The 18,066-nt window shown below is 37.8% G+C and overlaps 1 protein-coding gene across 1 annotated transcript in view; it reads left to right on the top strand.

The window, feature by feature from the left end:
* The window catches only part of LOC108993713 (50S ribosomal subunit assembly factor BipA), a 40,521-nt gene extending 22,665 nt beyond the window's left edge, over positions 1-17,856 (top strand). The window contains exons 7-19 of the mRNA XM_018968708.2: positions 8,020-8,145; positions 9,492-9,590; positions 11,689-11,809; positions 11,957-12,020; positions 12,610-12,664; positions 12,746-12,870; positions 13,820-13,893; positions 14,009-14,058; positions 15,930-16,016; positions 16,632-16,682; positions 16,763-16,846; positions 17,213-17,263; positions 17,581-17,856. Coding sequence (XP_018824253.1) covers positions 8,020-8,145; positions 9,492-9,590; positions 11,689-11,809; positions 11,957-12,020; positions 12,610-12,664; positions 12,746-12,870; positions 13,820-13,893; positions 14,009-14,058; positions 15,930-16,016; positions 16,632-16,682; positions 16,763-16,846; positions 17,213-17,263; positions 17,581-17,664 — 1,071 coding nt within the window. The 3' untranslated portion in view covers positions 17,665-17,856. The remainder of the gene's footprint in view (positions 1-8,019; positions 8,146-9,491; positions 9,591-11,688; positions 11,810-11,956; positions 12,021-12,609; positions 12,665-12,745; positions 12,871-13,819; positions 13,894-14,008; positions 14,059-15,929; positions 16,017-16,631; positions 16,683-16,762; positions 16,847-17,212; positions 17,264-17,580) is intronic.
* Positions 17,857-18,066: the final 210 nt, after the last annotated feature.

Here is an 18,066-nt window from a genome sequence, read left to right as displayed (position 1 = left end):
AAAGGATTCTTCCTGAAACACATTCATAATGTCATTTTTCACCACCTCTCAGCATGATTGGAAAAAGCCCCATTGAGAAGCCATCTGGATCTGGGGCTTTATCTTTACCCATGTGTCTCACTACATCATACACTTCCTCCTCTTCAAAAAGCCTCTACAACCAAGACGCTGTCTGAGGCTCAATAGTATCAAAACCAAGACCATCTAGCTTTGGCCTCCATCCCTCGTGTTCTGTAAGCAGTTGTTCATAGAAATCCACCACATGGTCCGGAATCAAAGGGGCCTCATTGCACTCCATACCATTAATATTTAGCATTTCAATGATATTATTTCTTCTATGAGAGTTCGCAACTCTATGGAAGAACTTTGTGCTTCGGTCCCCTTCTTCCAACCACAATGCTCTCGACTTTTGGCGTCAAGAAATCTCCTCCAAAGATAATACTCTCTCCAATTCTGAAACTAATTCTGCCTTCCGCAATAGCTCTTCCAGTGAAAGGGCTGTAGCCTCTGTACCCTCTCAAACTGTTGCAACTCCTCCACCATGAATTTCTTTCGCTCCCCTATATCTCCAAAGGACTGAGAATTCCAAAGCTTAAGGTCATTCTTCAAGGCTTTTAATTTACCACTTAGGATGTTTGAGGGGTTACCGTGAAATTGGTATGAAGACCACCATTGCCTAGCCTTATCCACAAAGCTTTCACTTTTCATCCTCACGTTTTCGAACTTGAAGTATCGGTGCCCACTTTGAATTCCACCACAATCCAATAAGATAGGAAAATGATCCGAGCAAAGACGTGGCAACCTCTTTTGGCACACCTCCAAATAGTGCGCCTCCCACTCCGGTGAGATTAGAAATTTGTCTAGTCAGGACCACGTCTGATTATTCGACCAAGTAAAAGAGCCCCCCATGAGAGGAATGTCCAACAGGTTTAAGTCAAAGAGAAAATCTGAAAACTCTGTCATTGCTGGGCGCGTCCTGCTGTCTCCAGATCGTTCACTAGGGAATCTGATGACATTGAAATCCCCTCCTATACACCAAGGAAGCTCCCACCAACTTTGTAACCCAACAGGTTCCTCCCATAAGAATCTTCTATCATTTTCTATATTTGGACCGTATAAACCTGCAAAAGCCCACACAAAATTATCTGCCACGCTCTTAAAAGAACATTCCATAGTATACTCCCCCACAAACTCCTCCATTTTCTCCACGGCTCTGTTTTTCCCAACCTGATAACTCTAGCAACCTTTGCGCACTGCTTTTACTCAACAGAATGCATTTCAGCGTGGGATGCCCATGCATTTGAAGTCGAAGGTTGATCAATATGGGTCAGTTGGTGCGCTTTTGGGTGGAATCGAAGGCTTTTGAGCTTTTGCCAGAATCATGGAGATCATCATTAAAAATTATGGAGAGTAGAAGGGTGTGGAGATTTGTAGTGATGGGTTGCAGTTGTCTAGAATGGTTGACGGCTACGATGGGAGCAGTATTACGAGCGGGAAAAAATTTGGACTTCACAAAACACTTGCGCGAAGGCAGCAGAACATTCATGGCTCAAAGATGCTCCAATAAGCATGGGAGGTTTTTAACTGTCACTGAATATGGTGGAGGCGGCTGGCAGTGTTGTAGCCATTCCTAAATGGTATGAAGGTCTGGGTTGGGAGAAATTTACTGCGGAATTACGTAGAGTTGCGGATATGCTTTTTGTTGATGGGTCAAAGAAGGAAAACCAAAAGAAGAATGAGAATATCAACTTGGAGGTGAATCATAAAGACCCAAGTACATCCACGGTGGCGAGGCGATCATATGAGGCAGCTTTGAAGATCGGTCATGATTCGGGGGTTCATAGTGAGGAGAATGATGTAGGTGGTTTGCAGATCACGCCTTAGAACCAGCTTGTCACGATGCATAATTCTTTAAAGGAGATGAAAACCCAACTTGTCAAATTGAAGGCAGCGATAGCTTTTTTGTCTACGAAAATAGACCTGCTTTTAACTTGAGGCAACAAAGTTGTAAAGAACAAGACTAAGATAGGCTCGAATCCTTTAAACTCGGATAAATGAAAACGAAAAATCGGATTCGGCCTTATTCCTATAACTAGATCCAGAAGAGTATGGCGGGTCAAAAGAAAGTATGGGTTATTTGAAGTGAGTTCTACGTCGGGTATCGGCGTAGAGACATCTGTAATAGAATGTCATTCGCCTCAGGTGAATTCTGTACCCGAAGAAATTATGGCTCCCTCGTCGGAGTTGAAGGAAAATGGTGTCATACCATTGGTGAAGGGACCCACTGAAGTTGCACATAAAGGGTCACCAGAGGTGAAGGGACTTGATATCATACCATTGGAGATAACCAAAGGAATTGTTGAGGAGGTACAGGATTTGAACATGGATTTGGCGTTGGTGCCTTACCTAGAGCCGGGAGTGCAGCTGGATGCTGTGTCTGGGGATATTGTGGCTCCCTTGGTCTCTTTTCCTCCAATAGCATATTGGATTCTACCTAAAGTTAATGAGATTCAGCAGTTCGTGAGAATTTCACATGAAGGATGTGAAGACCAATTTAAAGAACTAATTATTGTGATTGAGACAAGCCACTCATTTGAAACCTAATCAAGTTTCAAGAAAAGCAGGGAGTTACAATGTCTTTTCTCTACAATCGACTACGACGCTAAGGGTGGTAGTTCAACTAGAGGGAAGTCTAAATGGAGGGCATTGTGAATACGGGAAATAAAGGGGTGGGGTTTTTTGGCAGAGTTTTAGTTCTACGGGAAACAAGGGGTTGGGGTTAGGTTTGGTGTATTTTGGGTTGTTTTTCACGAGCCTTTTGGGTTATTTGGGGTTTTCTATTATGGGCAAAGTGTTTTCTTGTATACATCAGTGTACTTCGTTACTCATTTTTATATATATATATAATATTTTTACTTATAAAAAAAAAAAAATCTTTTGTCCCACATCACTAGGATTCCACCCGAAGCCCCATTCAATGCAAGATAAACCCAATCCACATAAGTACAACTCCAAACACTTCGCACTATTCTCCTAGAAACACATTTCAGCTTGGTTTCTTGTAAACATACTATATCCGCCCTCCATTCCCGAAGCAAATTTTTAATACGAAGTCGCTTATTTGCCTCATTCAACCCGCGGACACGACAATTTTCGGCTTCATAATGGAGAGGCAATCCCCTTTCTCTTGGATCTTTCATGGCTTGAACTTCCTTCATAATTCATCGATCAAGTTAGGTGCTTGAGCTCCCGCTGTTTTTTAGACCCTGATTTCTTTGCCTATGAACGACCCGCTTCAATTGCAGTAAGTAAAGCCAAAAACTGCTCTTCAAAACCCACACATTCCATTCCCACACAGTATTGCATTTCCTTCACCTTTTGGAGCACCCAATCCGACACATTGGATTCATTTGGTAGCATACGATTCAATGAAATAGGCTCCCCCTCACTGGGAACCCATTGCATATTAGGTGTCACCCCCCCCCTCTCCTCCTCCTCGAATAAGTTTCTGCCCTCCCATTCAACCACAGCATTACTAGTGGAAAACTGAGTCTCGAGGACCATTGTTTCCTCGCAGCCAAGCCTTTGAGAGAGCCCATCATCAACCACCTCCACCCCAGCCATCGCGACCCCTCGAACGATCCCCCCGCAAGCTTCAGAGCAAGCCCCTCTTGTTGAATAGACTCGAGATGTTCCTCGAGTTGAATATGGGCCTCCGTCTGGGAAGGTGACACTTCCATCATGGTGATCGGTGGTTTCTGTCCACATGGAGCTGAGGTAGCGGCACGGTGGTGAGATATTGTCAATTTGCTCATTACGCAGCCCTGCCGCTCAGTCGGTCTTTTCTCCATTGCCGGCGCCATCTGGACCTACGTCTATGGACCCACGACAAGTCTTGGTGCCGTCGAAGCTATCGTCGACACAATGGCTAGGCTGCTGTCAGTCATGGGCGGTCGATCTCCATCCTTAAGAATCCTCCATATGGGAGGGAGCCCAACAGGCGGGCTGAAATCCACCTCCAGCCCCTGAAATTCCAGTGGGCTTGGGCCCATTGACGTTAGGCCCACTAGGCCTTGATGGGCCAGCAGTGTCCGTTGGGCCAGCAGTTGTGGGCCCATTCACCCCCCTTAAAACACCCCCTTTTAGACTAGGGCCTTCCTTCCTTGGGCCTGGGCTTGGGCCACCCCTGAAGTGCAACCCAGCCCTTTCCTCTAGCTCAATATCATGCTTGGCCCTTTCCTCCATTCCCCTTTCCCTTTTAGGCTCGACACACTTTAAGAGCCACTCCACCTGGTTCTACAGCGTGCACAACTGCACCTTCACGTCCAGCAAAGCTCTGTGGACATCCCCCTCTGCCACACCACTTGCAAGTCTGCTCCCACCACTCTGCCTCTATTCATGCCGAAAGACTCTATCACTGTCAGCACCATAGTTGTGATCTCCTCTCTGTTGTACCTTGTCACCAACTCTCTGCCATGGCCACCTTGCTAGGGACTAACGAGGATGCTCCACCTGCAGCACCTCCTTGTAAGAGAAAGGGGGCACCTTTATCGCTGATGGTCTTGGAGCTTCCTCACTGACAGAGGTTTTCCTTTCCTTGAGAAACTCCCAGAGCGCCTTCCCTAGCCGTTTCCACCCTCTGCCTTCCTTCTCTTCAGGCACAAAGATGATGTTTCTTCTGCCCCCACCCCCATATTCCACCACTGCCATATAACGTCCACGACCATTCGAGCAACTCTAAGCAATGAAGCTACGACTACCCTCCCTAACAGTGGTGAAAAAATCACGTTTCTCCTCCTTCAAACAATCTGCCATAGCCTTTGCCAACCAGTTCACTGTTGAAGGACCTAGTGACAATTTTGACTTCACCCTCCAGCTTCTCTCAGTGATGACCAATAGATCCCCATCCTTAGCAAGTGAGAAAAACTTGGACTCTATCGCAATATCCTTATAAAAACCCATCCACCCTCCTTCACAAACCACCCAATCTCAACGGAGAACTACGAAACATTGGATACAGAAAATGTACGGAGGGAAAATGAATAAATGTACGGAGAGAAGCTGGAGGGTGAATTGCATATCACATTATATATACTTAGCTTGTATTTTACATTTATACCCTCATGGGGTATACTTCATACAATTATGTTCTCTAAACTTACATTGAAGCTGGAGCCTATATGTCATATAAACCCAGCTTAGAAGAAATGAAGTTGAACCGACTATGACACAGGGACTTGGTCAAAGTATCTGCAAGTTGCTCCATAGACTTGGTAAACATATTTGCAAGTTGCTCCATTGAGTGATGTTTTAAGCCACTGAGTGATGTTGACATCATGAATTGCAATGTGTGAAAGCTGAGGGGAAAACACAAAGAATTATGTCCTACCCTCTTACCATTGCATTATATATACCTTAGCTTACATTTTCCATTTATACCCTCATGGGCTATACTTAAACACAATTATGCCCTCTAACACACTTATTCCCCAAGAAAGTAGGGATTGTAGATATCAAGGATTTCGTCTCATTAGTCTGGTTGGAGAGTGTACTGATTATTTCCAAAGTTGCAACAAAGTTTTAAATGACACTTGAAAAGGTCAATGCCTTCATCAGGGTAAGAAAAATCCTAGATCCAGTTTTTATCGCCAATGAGTGCCTTTTTACTAGACTTTGTTTAGGGGCTTGAGGAGTATTATGTAAGTGGGATTTAGAGTAAGCTTACAATCATGTTAATTGGGATTCTTATTGTATTTATTACGGGTTGAGATTGGACAGAAATGGTAAGAGTGGATTGTCCATTGCATATTTTCAGTTTAGTTTCAGTTTTGATTAATGGATCACCATCTGGCTTTTCTAGCAGTACCCCAAAGTTGAGACATGTGATCCTTTATCTCCCTTACTGTTTGTAGCTGTCAAGGACACATTTGAATAGAATGCTGGCTGTTGCTGTCATAGAGGGCTCCTATCAGAATTTTGGTGAGCCATACCAGCTCCAAGGAGTTTCTTGTTTCACATCTTCTATACACCAAGGATATGCTGATCCTCTGAGCCTTCCCTGGATCATTTTCATTATTTGTGCTGCATTTTCTTTTGTTTTGAGGTTTTTTGGGACTAAAATTAACTTGGCTAACTCAGAGCTAGTGCCTGTGGGGGCCGTTTTGGATATTGATGGATTGGCTCGAATTCTTGCGTGTAGGCTGATAGTGGTACCTATGGTGCATTTGAGACTCCCTTCAAGGGCGTCATTCAAGACCACAACCTATTTTGGATGACATTATTGAGAACATGAAACTTCAATTAGCAGGCTGGAAGTGACGCTATCATTCAAAAGGAGCCAGACTAACTTTGATCAAAAGCAGTTTGGCTAATTTGGCCACTTACTATATATCTATATACTCTATACCAATTGGTGGCCTATTATATAGAGAGACTTCAGAGGAGTTCAAGTTTCGTATAGTCAGCTAGCCCAAGATTTGCACTAGAGTCTCCTCAGGAGGGTTTGGAGTTAACCATTTGTTGTTCAATTGTGCTCTTTTGGTTAAATAGCTATGGCACTTTGCAATAGAAAGGGGGGCGATTGGCAGTGGAAGTTAAGTATTGCAGTATGTCGGGAGTGTGGTGTTCCTGATGAAATAAGTGCTCCTTACAAAGGTTGGTGTGTAAAACATAAGGAATGTTTTGAGGAATTGAATCTAGCTTTATCTAATTTGAGGTGGGAAAATCGGGCTACGATTAGATTTTTTCATGATGTATGGTGTGATGATTAATCCTTGAAGGCTTTATTCTCAGAATTGTTCAGACTTTCCCACGATAGGGAGGCCTTGGTCGCAGATTTTTTGCAACTCTCCAACAATACTGGACTATATCACTTTATTCGATGAGCAAAAGATTGGGAATCAGAGTCTTTTCCTCATTCTTCAACCTATTATACTCCACTATGTTGAGAGGTGGTGTGAATATAAGATCTGGTGGGTTATGTCAAAAAGAAGGAAGTTTGAGGTCAAGATTTTTTATCAAGCATTACATCCCATTGGTACTACATTTCCCTGGAAAAGCATTTGGAGGAACAATGCTCCATCACGAGTGGCCACTAGGGATGACCTTAGTAATGGATAATTTGAGGAGGAGAATCTAAGTGATAGATTGGTGTTGTATGTATAAGAAAAGCGGGTAAACACTTGATCATATAATTGTGCTATGTGAAGTTGCTAGAACGGTATGGGCTTAACAACAGTGAGTTTGGGAAATTCATCCATATCATGTATAATTTCCAAAACATGGAACCTTACTCTTATGAAAACATGTCAATTATCCCATTGGATTATTATTGAAGGGCTTACTTACAAATTCAGTATTTGGGCTTTCAGCGGTTGTGAAGAGCTACCTAGGTTTTCAACATTTGCAAAACTAATCATGAGTCTTAAAAAAATCGCAATTAGGTACTTCCGCCTAACTCCCATTGGATTTTTAATGGCACAGTATATATCATCAAGTTAAATTCATAACATATCAAATAATATATCCAATTAAATAACTAATTTTATTTCAAATTAGAATTATCTAATAAAAATAATTTTATTTATGCACTTTTACTTTACACTATACTAAATAGCTTTAAATCTCTCTCTTCACGCAAGCAAAATTTGTGATGTTTCTCATCAATAACATAGAAATAAAGGGGAGTAAGGGGGATAAATGCTGCTCAACCAAAATTTTAGATATCAAAATCCAAACGTTGACACTCTTTTAAAGACTATTCACTGTTCAATATCTCAAAATATACTAAATTACTAACATAGTGTTTTCCACTTAATAAATTTAGTTATTTCTGTGCATCGCACATATTTATGACTAATTAATTATAATATTCACTTTGCTCAATTTCCATATGAAATGAAAAAGTCCATAGAATATTGTTTAGGCTTAATTCTCTGTTTTTTTTTTTTTCAATCGATGTTTCTTGAATTTCCGTAAGTTATACGCATATCATGTAACATAGTAATTGTTCTCTTGTAGGTGGTTAAACTGATGAAAAAGAAAGGTACAAGCATGGTTCCAGTTGATAGTGCCGGAGCTGGTGATATAATATCAATGGCTGGTTTGACAAGTCCATCAATAGGCCATACAGTGGCAAATGTGGAGGTAATTGAATGTATTTTATTTGTTACCACAAAGCAATAATGTTCATCAGGGTTGAAGGTAAGTGGGCGAGAGCTGCCTCCCGCCCCCCTGCCTCCCTCTTTTTTTTTTTTTTGAAAAACAATTTCCCCCAAAACATAGAATTATTTATTTATTAATTAAAATAGAAATTAAAGCTCAAGAAAAACCTTTCCAAGTTCAAAAACGTTTTAAAAAAATTATTCTCTAAAATATTTTAACCACTCAAAATCTTACAAAAGGTAAAATCCTAAAAACCCCTCCTCTATTATAAATCTTTTGGTAAAAGCTTGATTTTCTAACTTAAGGTTTGACCCAAAAATGTTTCTAAAAGTCATATTTTTCTAAAATCACCAACAAAGTATGATTTTTATCTATTATGTCTTATTTATTTCGACTTCTTTCTTACACTTCTCTATGGTCATAATTTTGAGTGGAAATTTTGAGTTTATGTTCTATGGAGAAAATAATAATTTATAATTTATGATCTGTTACAACCACGATATGGCTTAAGCATGTTCAGGTTGATTAATATATTGATTGTTTTAGGATATATACACTTAGCGCACTCAAACTATCAAGGATTTTACACTTTACACTCTAAACTACCAAAATTGCCATGTTCCATCCTCAAAATACAAAAAAGGACAATTTGCATCCTGATTCAATTACAGCCATTGAGATGAATGGAAAATAGTCATTTAGATGAATGGAAAATATGTGACGTGGCACAATCTTGATGCTCAGATAATAATAGAGGGTCTAAAATGTCAGTTTTTGGTAGTTTGTGCCTTGTGGACATAATGTGTTAGTTTTTGTAGTTTGGTATACAAATTGCATAACCTTTGATAATTTGAAAATCCAAAGTGTACTTTTTATGTGTTCTTTTTTGTCTTGGTATATATGGAAATATACATTATATAAAAAAAAAATTATTATAATATAAATTTGGCCCCCCAAACATAAACTCCTGGCTCCACCACTGTTCTTCCTCATTTCAATTTTGTTTCCTTTGGGAAGGTATGAAGCCCCAACCTCCTAACATTGAGGATGTTGGCAATCTTATTAGTTGTAATGAACAGGGGAAAGCACAAGCCTTATTTACACTACAACTCCAGAGTTTTAGGTGATATTCAACATCATGTTGTGTTCTTTGTGTATTACGAGTATGATAATTCACACTTTTTGACTATGAGCTCCAGTTCAAATTACACTTCCTCTACCCATATGGATGAGCTGGAGGGTGAGATTGCAGATTCAAGGCTCACTAGATGTGTTCGGTAATTTGAATAATATGGATTTGTTTTTGAACTTCTGATTGCAATTTTCAGGTTATGACAGCATTGCCAACTGTTGAGTTGGATCCACCAACTATTTCTATGACTTTTGGTGTCAATGACTCTCCATTGGCTGGTCGCGATGGTACCCATGTGAGTCATGAACTTTTCAGTTATTTTTCACTCAGTCACAATATTTGGTATTACATGCACCCTTTGCTACCATTTATGTTTTTGTTGTGTATGGATCAAAAAGAAAAGGGAATAAAAGAAAATAAACGAAGACTTCTTCCTTAGTTATACATTCTGTTTTCCGATATCCTTAATGTGGTGCATTTGGAAGAAAGAAATGACTATTGATTCAAAGATTGTGAGGAGACTAGTGGATCTTAGGAATTTCTTCTTCAGAACTTTGTATAATGGATGGCTTCGTATCGTCTTTCTAGTTTTAGTTTCCTAAGTTTTCTGGATATCTATACTTTTAATAGCCAGATGTTTCTTTTGCATATTCACTTTGTATTAGGGTTTCGCCCTTTTTTCATATCAATAAATATCTGACTTGTATCTATATATAAAAAAAAATGGTTATACATTTCTGTTCATTTACGGTTAGATTTTTTTTTTTTTTTGATTTTGGTGCATGAACACTAAAATAATAACATTGGATAATTTTCAAAAATACAGACAGACACTGAGAATGAATTGGCAATGTGCATTGTGCGTGCGTGCGTGCATGCTCCCTCACCTTTCAATCATTTGTTTATCTTTTATCTTTTAACCTATATATGCCATTGTCAGAAACAACACGTTTAAAAAACTATTTGTCCCACCATTATACAATTTTCAATAGGAAGTTATTTTAATATTTATGTTTATTGCCTTTGATTGGCTTGGCCTACTATTTTTCCATTGTACCTTTATTCTTTTTTCGCTAAATGATGTGCTCGTCTAAAATTCGAAGATCTAGGATTGAGAATCAAAATGACAAATGATTTTATCAAAATGAAATGTTTTATTGTTGTTGTTGAAAGTAACAAATGATGGGGCCATGGGGAGGGATCAGGGGGACAACACAGATGGTAGTTGTGTGGAGGATGGCTCCCATTTGTATTTTTTGGTGTATCTGGAGAGAGAAATGATAGAAATTTCAAGTATCAGGTATTCTCAGGTATTCTGTGAGTAGTAGTGAAAAAGTAACGATAGAATGTTGAATAGTTGTGAATAGTGGTGAAAAGTAATAATAAATAGTAGTGTGAGGTATTCTCACTAAGAATACCTGAGTACCCAAACTAGTTTCTTCTGGAAGACTTTATTTATGTGGGCCATTGCTTTAGATTTAAATGGTCTAGTTTCCATGATTTCCTTGTAACCATTTCTTAGTTCCTAAATAGGGGTAATCACATGTATAGGCCTGTGTACTTAGGCTATGCCTATCTTTATATCAATGAAATATCTTCTTACTTATAAAAAAAGAAAGAAAGTAACAAATGAATTCTACCACCTCTAGATCATAGTTTTGGTGTTGTGGAACCATATCTGTGGAAACTTTCTAAACTCTATTCTGACTTTGGATTATACATATTTTTGCTTTTTACTGCACGTTATTTATTAATTGTGAAGCTTTCTTTGTTATAGATTGCTTCCAATGTCTGATAACTAAAATTTTGACAGCATGTTTTGGCTCTGCTGAACAGTTTCCAAAATATAAGGATAGAAGTGTAGGACAAATAGTTAGTAATATTTTTCTCGAACTTCTTAGGTCTTTTCTAGACTACCTGCTAATTACCACATGGAACTATCTTTTTGCTTTATCTATGTTGCACTTTGCAACTGCCTTGTGAAGAATTTCATTACAGCTCTCAATGTGCAAAAAGAGTTAAGACCTCCCAATTTGCTATGTACTAAACTAAACTTAACTAAGCCTTAATCACCTATAAAATAAGACCTCTAATGATTCCATGTTCATGATATAAGATGTGAGTTAGTTCTGCACTGGCTCTCAGCCTTCCGTAAACCTCTTCTCTCCAGCCTTTGGATCCTGCAATATAGTGTGTGTGATTCAATTTTGGGTTGCCCCTTAAAGGAATATTTGAGTGTGATATCTTGAACTGAATGGTTCTTCTGAACCCAAATGTTTTGAGGAATTTGTGTTTCCTTTTGTTTTTTTTATACTCAACGACTCTACGTAAGGTGCTGTGCTACTGCTGTTGTACTTAACACAAATCATGTGCTGATGATGATGTATTTATAGTTGACTGGAGGGAAAATCGGTGATCGGCTAATGGCTGAAGCAGAAACTAATCTGGCCATAAATGTTCTCCCAGGCTTATCAGAATCATATGAAGTTCAGGGGAGGGGAGAACTTCAACTGGGTTTGTACTCTTCCTCGTACAATTTTTTGTTCATACTTTCTCTACAACTTCTAAAGATTTAAGAAAGAATAGCAGTTCCTTTTCAGTGCATAGAGCATTACGGTTAAATATATGCGCTCAACGCAGTTTCCTTGTTGGGTAAAACAGGTATCTTAATTGAGAATATGAGGCGTGAAGGATTCGAGTTGTCTGTCTCACCACCTAAAGTGATGTAAGTTTTTAGTATAATTGCTCCATGAATCTAGTTCTCTACTTCATACTTTCTGTGTACTTGGGCTTTGCCTATTTACTTAATCAATAAAATCTCATTTTACCTATTAAAAAAAGGTTCTCTAGTTCTTAATGCAATCTGATTTGGGTTAAATACGCCTCACACAATGGCCATGAACAGAAGGTATTGATGGAGATTGTGAGGTTATTGAACTACTTGTCAAAAAGGATTGTAAGGCTCTTGAACTGTTAATGCAAATGTTGAATACAAGAAAAAATTAATTGCAAACATGGTGAGTTTTGAATAAAACTCTCAAGTGTTAGCTGAGACATTAGTCTGCAGTTACAAACTTTTCAATTGTCAGTGGTTTTTCTTCTATTTCTTCCCAGTTTCTTTAACTTAATATGACCAAATCAAGAGTTGGACAATTATCATATAATGTTGACGACGACATGGTTTTTTCTTTAAAGTTTTATTCAGTGTATGAAGTTTTAAGGTGCCTGGAATTGGTCATAATGTTTGCATAATCATTCCTTATTGATGAACTATTCATTCTCTCATTCTGGGCAATGATCATGTGCTGAATCAGGTATAAAACTGAAAATGGTCAAAAGCTTGAGCCAATCGAAGAAGTCACTATTGAGGTAATAATTGCTTGTGTGCATGCAGTAGTTTATCTTAAGAATTCATGCTGGGCCTTCAACTATCTAAAATATGACTTATAGGTAAATGAGGAACATGTGGGATTAGTTATGGAAGCCCTATCTCATAGGCGAGCTGAGGTTATGGACATGGGACCTGTCCCAGGAAATGTTGGCAGGACTAGATTGTCGTTGACCTGTCCATCAAGGTCAGTGCTTGGTTACTTTTTTGAGAATTTTTTCTTGCTTGCTCATTAAAGTCTGTAATTGTCAAAAATTTGTTATTTATGATTGTCATCAAAATGAAATGTTAATGTTCTGTCAAATCTTTTGTTATCTTATCAAAACTACTGTGCTGTAGAATCATTTTATACCCTTCCAAAGTCAATTTTTTTCTTTAATTTTTAGATATTTTTATTAAGGATTATTAGTATTACGCTGCGAGATGTATTTGAGCTCATGCCCAATGTGGGATGTAGCACCCTTATATCAAGTATCCTTCCTACATGGATAAAACCTCACCATTTATTTGTTCACCCTCCTTTTATGGTGTTTGGAGGCATGCATAAAAGTTACTACGCTAATAATTCAATAGACTTATCCAACCCTCCCTCGTAAGGATGCCAAAAAGACCCTCATATACAGATCGTTTTATCAATTGAAGGTGACGATTTTTAAGTGTGTAATTCTTTTTTCATCATGTTGGAATGAGGGGATTGGTAGCCACCATAACAAGACCTTTTCCCGATTTTCTTGATGTGGTGTATATGAGGGAAGGAAATGGCCAAAACTTTGATGACCTCACATGGATCAACCTACCTTGAAAGTCTATTTTGTTACACTTTACCATTGGATGGTGGTCAATTTATGTCTCCACCTTTAGTTTCCAAGATTTTCTTGCTCTTTTGCTGTCTCCATGTACCATTTACTTCGACCACACATTTTGTCACCTTATTCTTGGTCATTACGTACACTTATCTTGTAAAACAATTCCTTTTCATCATGACATTTTGACATCCCAAGTAACTTACACACTTTCTAATTGAAATTTTGTTTCATTTTTTGATAGGTATTAAAAAATTTTATTCCAAGTAAATAGGCATAGCCAAGAAATTTTGTTTCATATAGCCTCTAAAAAAGTATTCTTATATTCTTCAGGGGCCTGGTTGGTTACAGAAGCGTGTTTAGTACTGATACACGTGGAACCGGATTTATGCATCGTGCTTTCCTGAGTATGGATGTTCTACTAAGATATTTATGCATGTTGTTCAATAGATTGATGCCCCTTTTAACGTTGCCCCATTTAAGAGCATTCTTGTTCATTCCGATTATTATCTGTTTTTGCAGCCTATGAAAAATATAGGGGTCCTCTTGGCAATGTGCGGAAAGGAGTATTGGTATATTTTCTATTGCCTTTTCCATTCACTTATTTCTTAGGTTGATTTTATTATTCTATCTTCATCTACCATAGCGAAAGAGCCTGTGGGTGTAAATAACCAATTGGAAGATGTTTGGTTTTCCATGAGCATCTTGATATAAAAACTCTCTCTTCGCATACATTAGGGATCTCAAATATTTATTTTCAAAGCTTGCACTTCTTTTCCTTTTCCTTGTCTTTCTCCCTACTTTCTGGGGACGAGGCTGAGATGTATACATTCCAATGTATGTCTACATGTGTGAATGAATACCGAAAAATAAATAAATAAAGGGTGAATGAATACCCACCTAGGTATATTTTTTAATCATATTGGTGTCAATATAGCCTGATCCTGATTTAGAATGTAAAACACAAATTATGTTAGAAAGATTTTCTATATCTCGTCATGTCTCAAAACCACTACTGTACTTTGTTTTATAGCTAATTAATGACATGTAACACTACCTATCAAAAAACATTTATGATATGTAACACTAATACATTGTTCAATTATTGCATGGGTTGCCCAACAATTAAAAATATGAATTTTGTGATGCTTTTGTCCCAGAATCTTTGTAGTTCAACACTTCTATCTGTTTTGTCATTTTGCTATCAACATTAAGAAAGAAAAAAATTTCGTTGTAGTGGAGGAAAAGAGAGAAGAAAAGACTATTCTTGGGTTATGGTGGACATTATGTGGTTGAGATTCACTGGAATCAATTTTATAGCTAATTTGACATCTAGAATTAGTTTATCTAGCTATTTTTTCTTAGAGAAATAATATTTGCAGTCGTGGAGTGTGCAAGCTCTTTGTAAAAAGTGAGTAAATACGGGACCTACATGGAAAAAAACTAATTTTTTAATAGTGAACCCCACTCTTTTTCAAAAGGATTGCACGGCGCTTGCGCACTCCACGACTGTATGTAGCATTACTCTACTATAAAATCAGCTATGCTCTATGCTAGAAAATTCCACGCTGTTTTAGAAGATGTTCGTGAAACGAGCATAACCAGAAGAAGAGTGTAAAGATGGATAAGTGGAATATTAGCAAAGATAAAAGGAGTAAAGTCATCTATTTAAGGGTGCACTTGGCCCCTGTAAATGAAAAGATAAGAGAAAATCACTTAAGGTGGTTTGGCCATTTGAACTGGAATCTGATTAATGTGCCACCGAGATTGTGATTTAATTCAAGTTGGAGTTGTCAAAAGTGGTGATGGGAGGTTTAAAACATGGATAGAAATAATGTGGAAGATGGATAAAATAAATCAAGAGATGATAGAGAAGACAATTTTAAATAGAGTACATGGAATAAAATGATGAATACTTGTGGTCAAGTCCAATTAGTTGAAGGATGATCCATAAAGCTGATCCCAATTTAATTGTAGTTGACACTTAGTTGAGATTTATGTTTGTTTCAAGGGCACTATTTTGTTTGAAGGATCTCTCTGTCATCATCAATGTTGGAAATGATTTAGTTGATTTTGTAGCAAGTTAATTATTTCCAGATGGTCGTATTCTTGCTCTTCAATTAAGTTGTTGATGCACTTTACAAGTTCTATATTATTAGTCTTATCTCTATCCCATGTTATTAAAGAAAAAAGAAGGAAGAAATATAGAAAGAAAAAACATAAATATGTTGAGAATTTATCTGATTCATGCCCAAAAGTGTAGGTTGGTTTATTGAGGATTTCCAGTATTTGATGCCTTTCTGACAAATTTCTATATGCTTTGCTATTTGAAATAGATATTGGAGTTGAATTGGTCCTGATTTCTATCATTTTTCCAGTCACGAGTCTCATGTTTCCAGTCACGAGTCTCATGACTTAAATTTATTTTGTGTTCATTGAACAGGTATCGATGGGCTATGGCACAATCACATCTTATGCACTAATGAGCTTAGAAGCTCGTGGAATTCTCTTTGTGACTCCTGGGTTGGAGGTTCTTATAACAATTTTTTTCTTATATATTTCTAATTGTTGCTCTAATTCTTTACTTCCATTAGCTGTAATTTTTATGATGCTGGTGGAGGTTTCCTGGTTTCAGTTTCGTTTTGAGTATAATATACAGATATTGCACATTCCCCTAAAGTAAATCAATCGCAACCGTATGCAGATTTTTATTAAGGCATATCTTTGTGCAAATTGTTTAATGACATTGAAATAAATCCTTTGATTTTGGGTACCATTACACCTTTCTATTTGATCTATGTTGGAGTCTGCCAAAATGCTTTTCTTACTGCCATTGTTGCCATATTTTTATCTCATGATGCTAGCGGAACTCTTATTTGTCCCAAAGTGTGGTCCCACCAACCCCGGCGGTGTTCTAGTGCTGAACTGTCAGGGAGGCAACTGCATTTTTGGGCTTGTTGGCGCAGTGGATATCCTTGGTGATTGATCCCCATTTCTCTCCTTTGAAAGATTTGAAAGATGATATGAATGGTAGTCGGAGTGTCATTTTAGAAAGATACAGAACTAAGTTTAGCATGTCAAGTGTCACCTTAGTACCTGTCATCTTATACGAAGCAAAGCTGACTGTTTGTTCTTTGGTATACAGACGTATGATGGAATGATTGTGGGTGAACATTCACGGGACACAGATCTAGATGTATGGATATCCATTCCTTTCACTTCGTGTATTATATTTCAAATTCTGGTTGCTTATCTTGCAATAATTGCCTTCTGCAGATCAATCCTGTTAGGTCTAAAGAACTTACTAATGTGCGTGCTGCTGGGAAAGATGAGAATGTGAAGCTATCTCCTCCTCGTCTAGTATGTATTTGTTGGCCATTATGATCTACATTTTTTGTTTCTATTACCTCCAGTTGTTTTTCTTTGTTGGTATCTAATATGTCAAGAATTAAAGAGTAGATTCACCAGTACATAGAACCCGGCAGGGTATTCATGATAACTCTCTTACAATAGGAGATAATATGGTTGAATGTTTGTGTAATTTTTGGAGATATATGGATCATTCAAACTTCCTAAAAGTTTTCAGTTAAGAATTATTTTTTAATTGATGTCCTACCATGTCGAAAGCAGTAGGCAGCTTTTGGTATGATGCATCAAACATTTATTTACCTTAACATTTGATTTGACGTCGTGTGATTGCTTACATCTGAGTTTATATGGTTGCAGATGACTCTTGAAGAAGCCATTGGTTATGTAGCTTCAGATGAGTTGATCGAGGTAATAAGTCAAACCTCTCCCATGTTTTTACTATGCAAGAAATCAATTTAGTTTCAGGCCCTTCCATTTCTTTCACATGTTTTTTAAGCTGTTGCTATTATGCCCCTGATATTTTTTCCTGAATTGACTGCATAATTAAATTTCTTATAAATTTCAGAATAAAGAAATCTATGTTCTCGTTTTGGTCCATTTTGTTGCTGCTGCAAGTTTCCTGAGTTTTTTGCAGTATTGTTAGTCCTGGAATTTAATTTCATTTTAGGGCCTAATGTGAAGAAGTGATGATGATCGCCTGATATAATCTTGTGTTTTATATGAAGGTTACACCAAAATCAATTCGGTTAAGGAAGAGATACCTGGATGTTGGCAAGCGTAAAAGCATGAGTAAAAAACCAAAGGACTGAAGCATTTGTCCTTGATACAGTTTTGTAACCTTATGATTATTCATCATACTGGTGTACTCTATAGCAAGGTCATTAGTCTTGTGCCTCAATTTCAGGCGAGGAACACTGAAGTATTCTTTCATAAACGGTGACTTAAGGAGAGTCCACGTTGTATTTATAAGAAACAATAATGGCAATGAGGTGTTTACTTAATTGGTTTGTCATATATATATATATATACACATATATTTATATATTTTATAAGTTAATTGGTTTGTCATTTGAAAAGCACACATCTTTGTTTTTTTGTAGTTGTTAGTGATATATTGACAGTCCTTTTCTGGTCAAGTGCCTTTGCTGCTGACCATAAACTGTGGTATTTACCGTAGTCTGTGGATGATAAGTTTGCTGCATTTCCGGTTC

Source organism: Juglans regia, chromosome 1 (genome assembly GCF_001411555.2).
Source record: "Juglans regia cultivar Chandler chromosome 1, Walnut 2.0, whole genome shotgun sequence".
Taxonomy (NCBI): Eukaryota; Viridiplantae; Streptophyta; class Magnoliopsida; order Fagales; family Juglandaceae; genus Juglans; species Juglans regia.
This window is presented reverse-complemented; position numbering and strand designations above follow the sequence as displayed.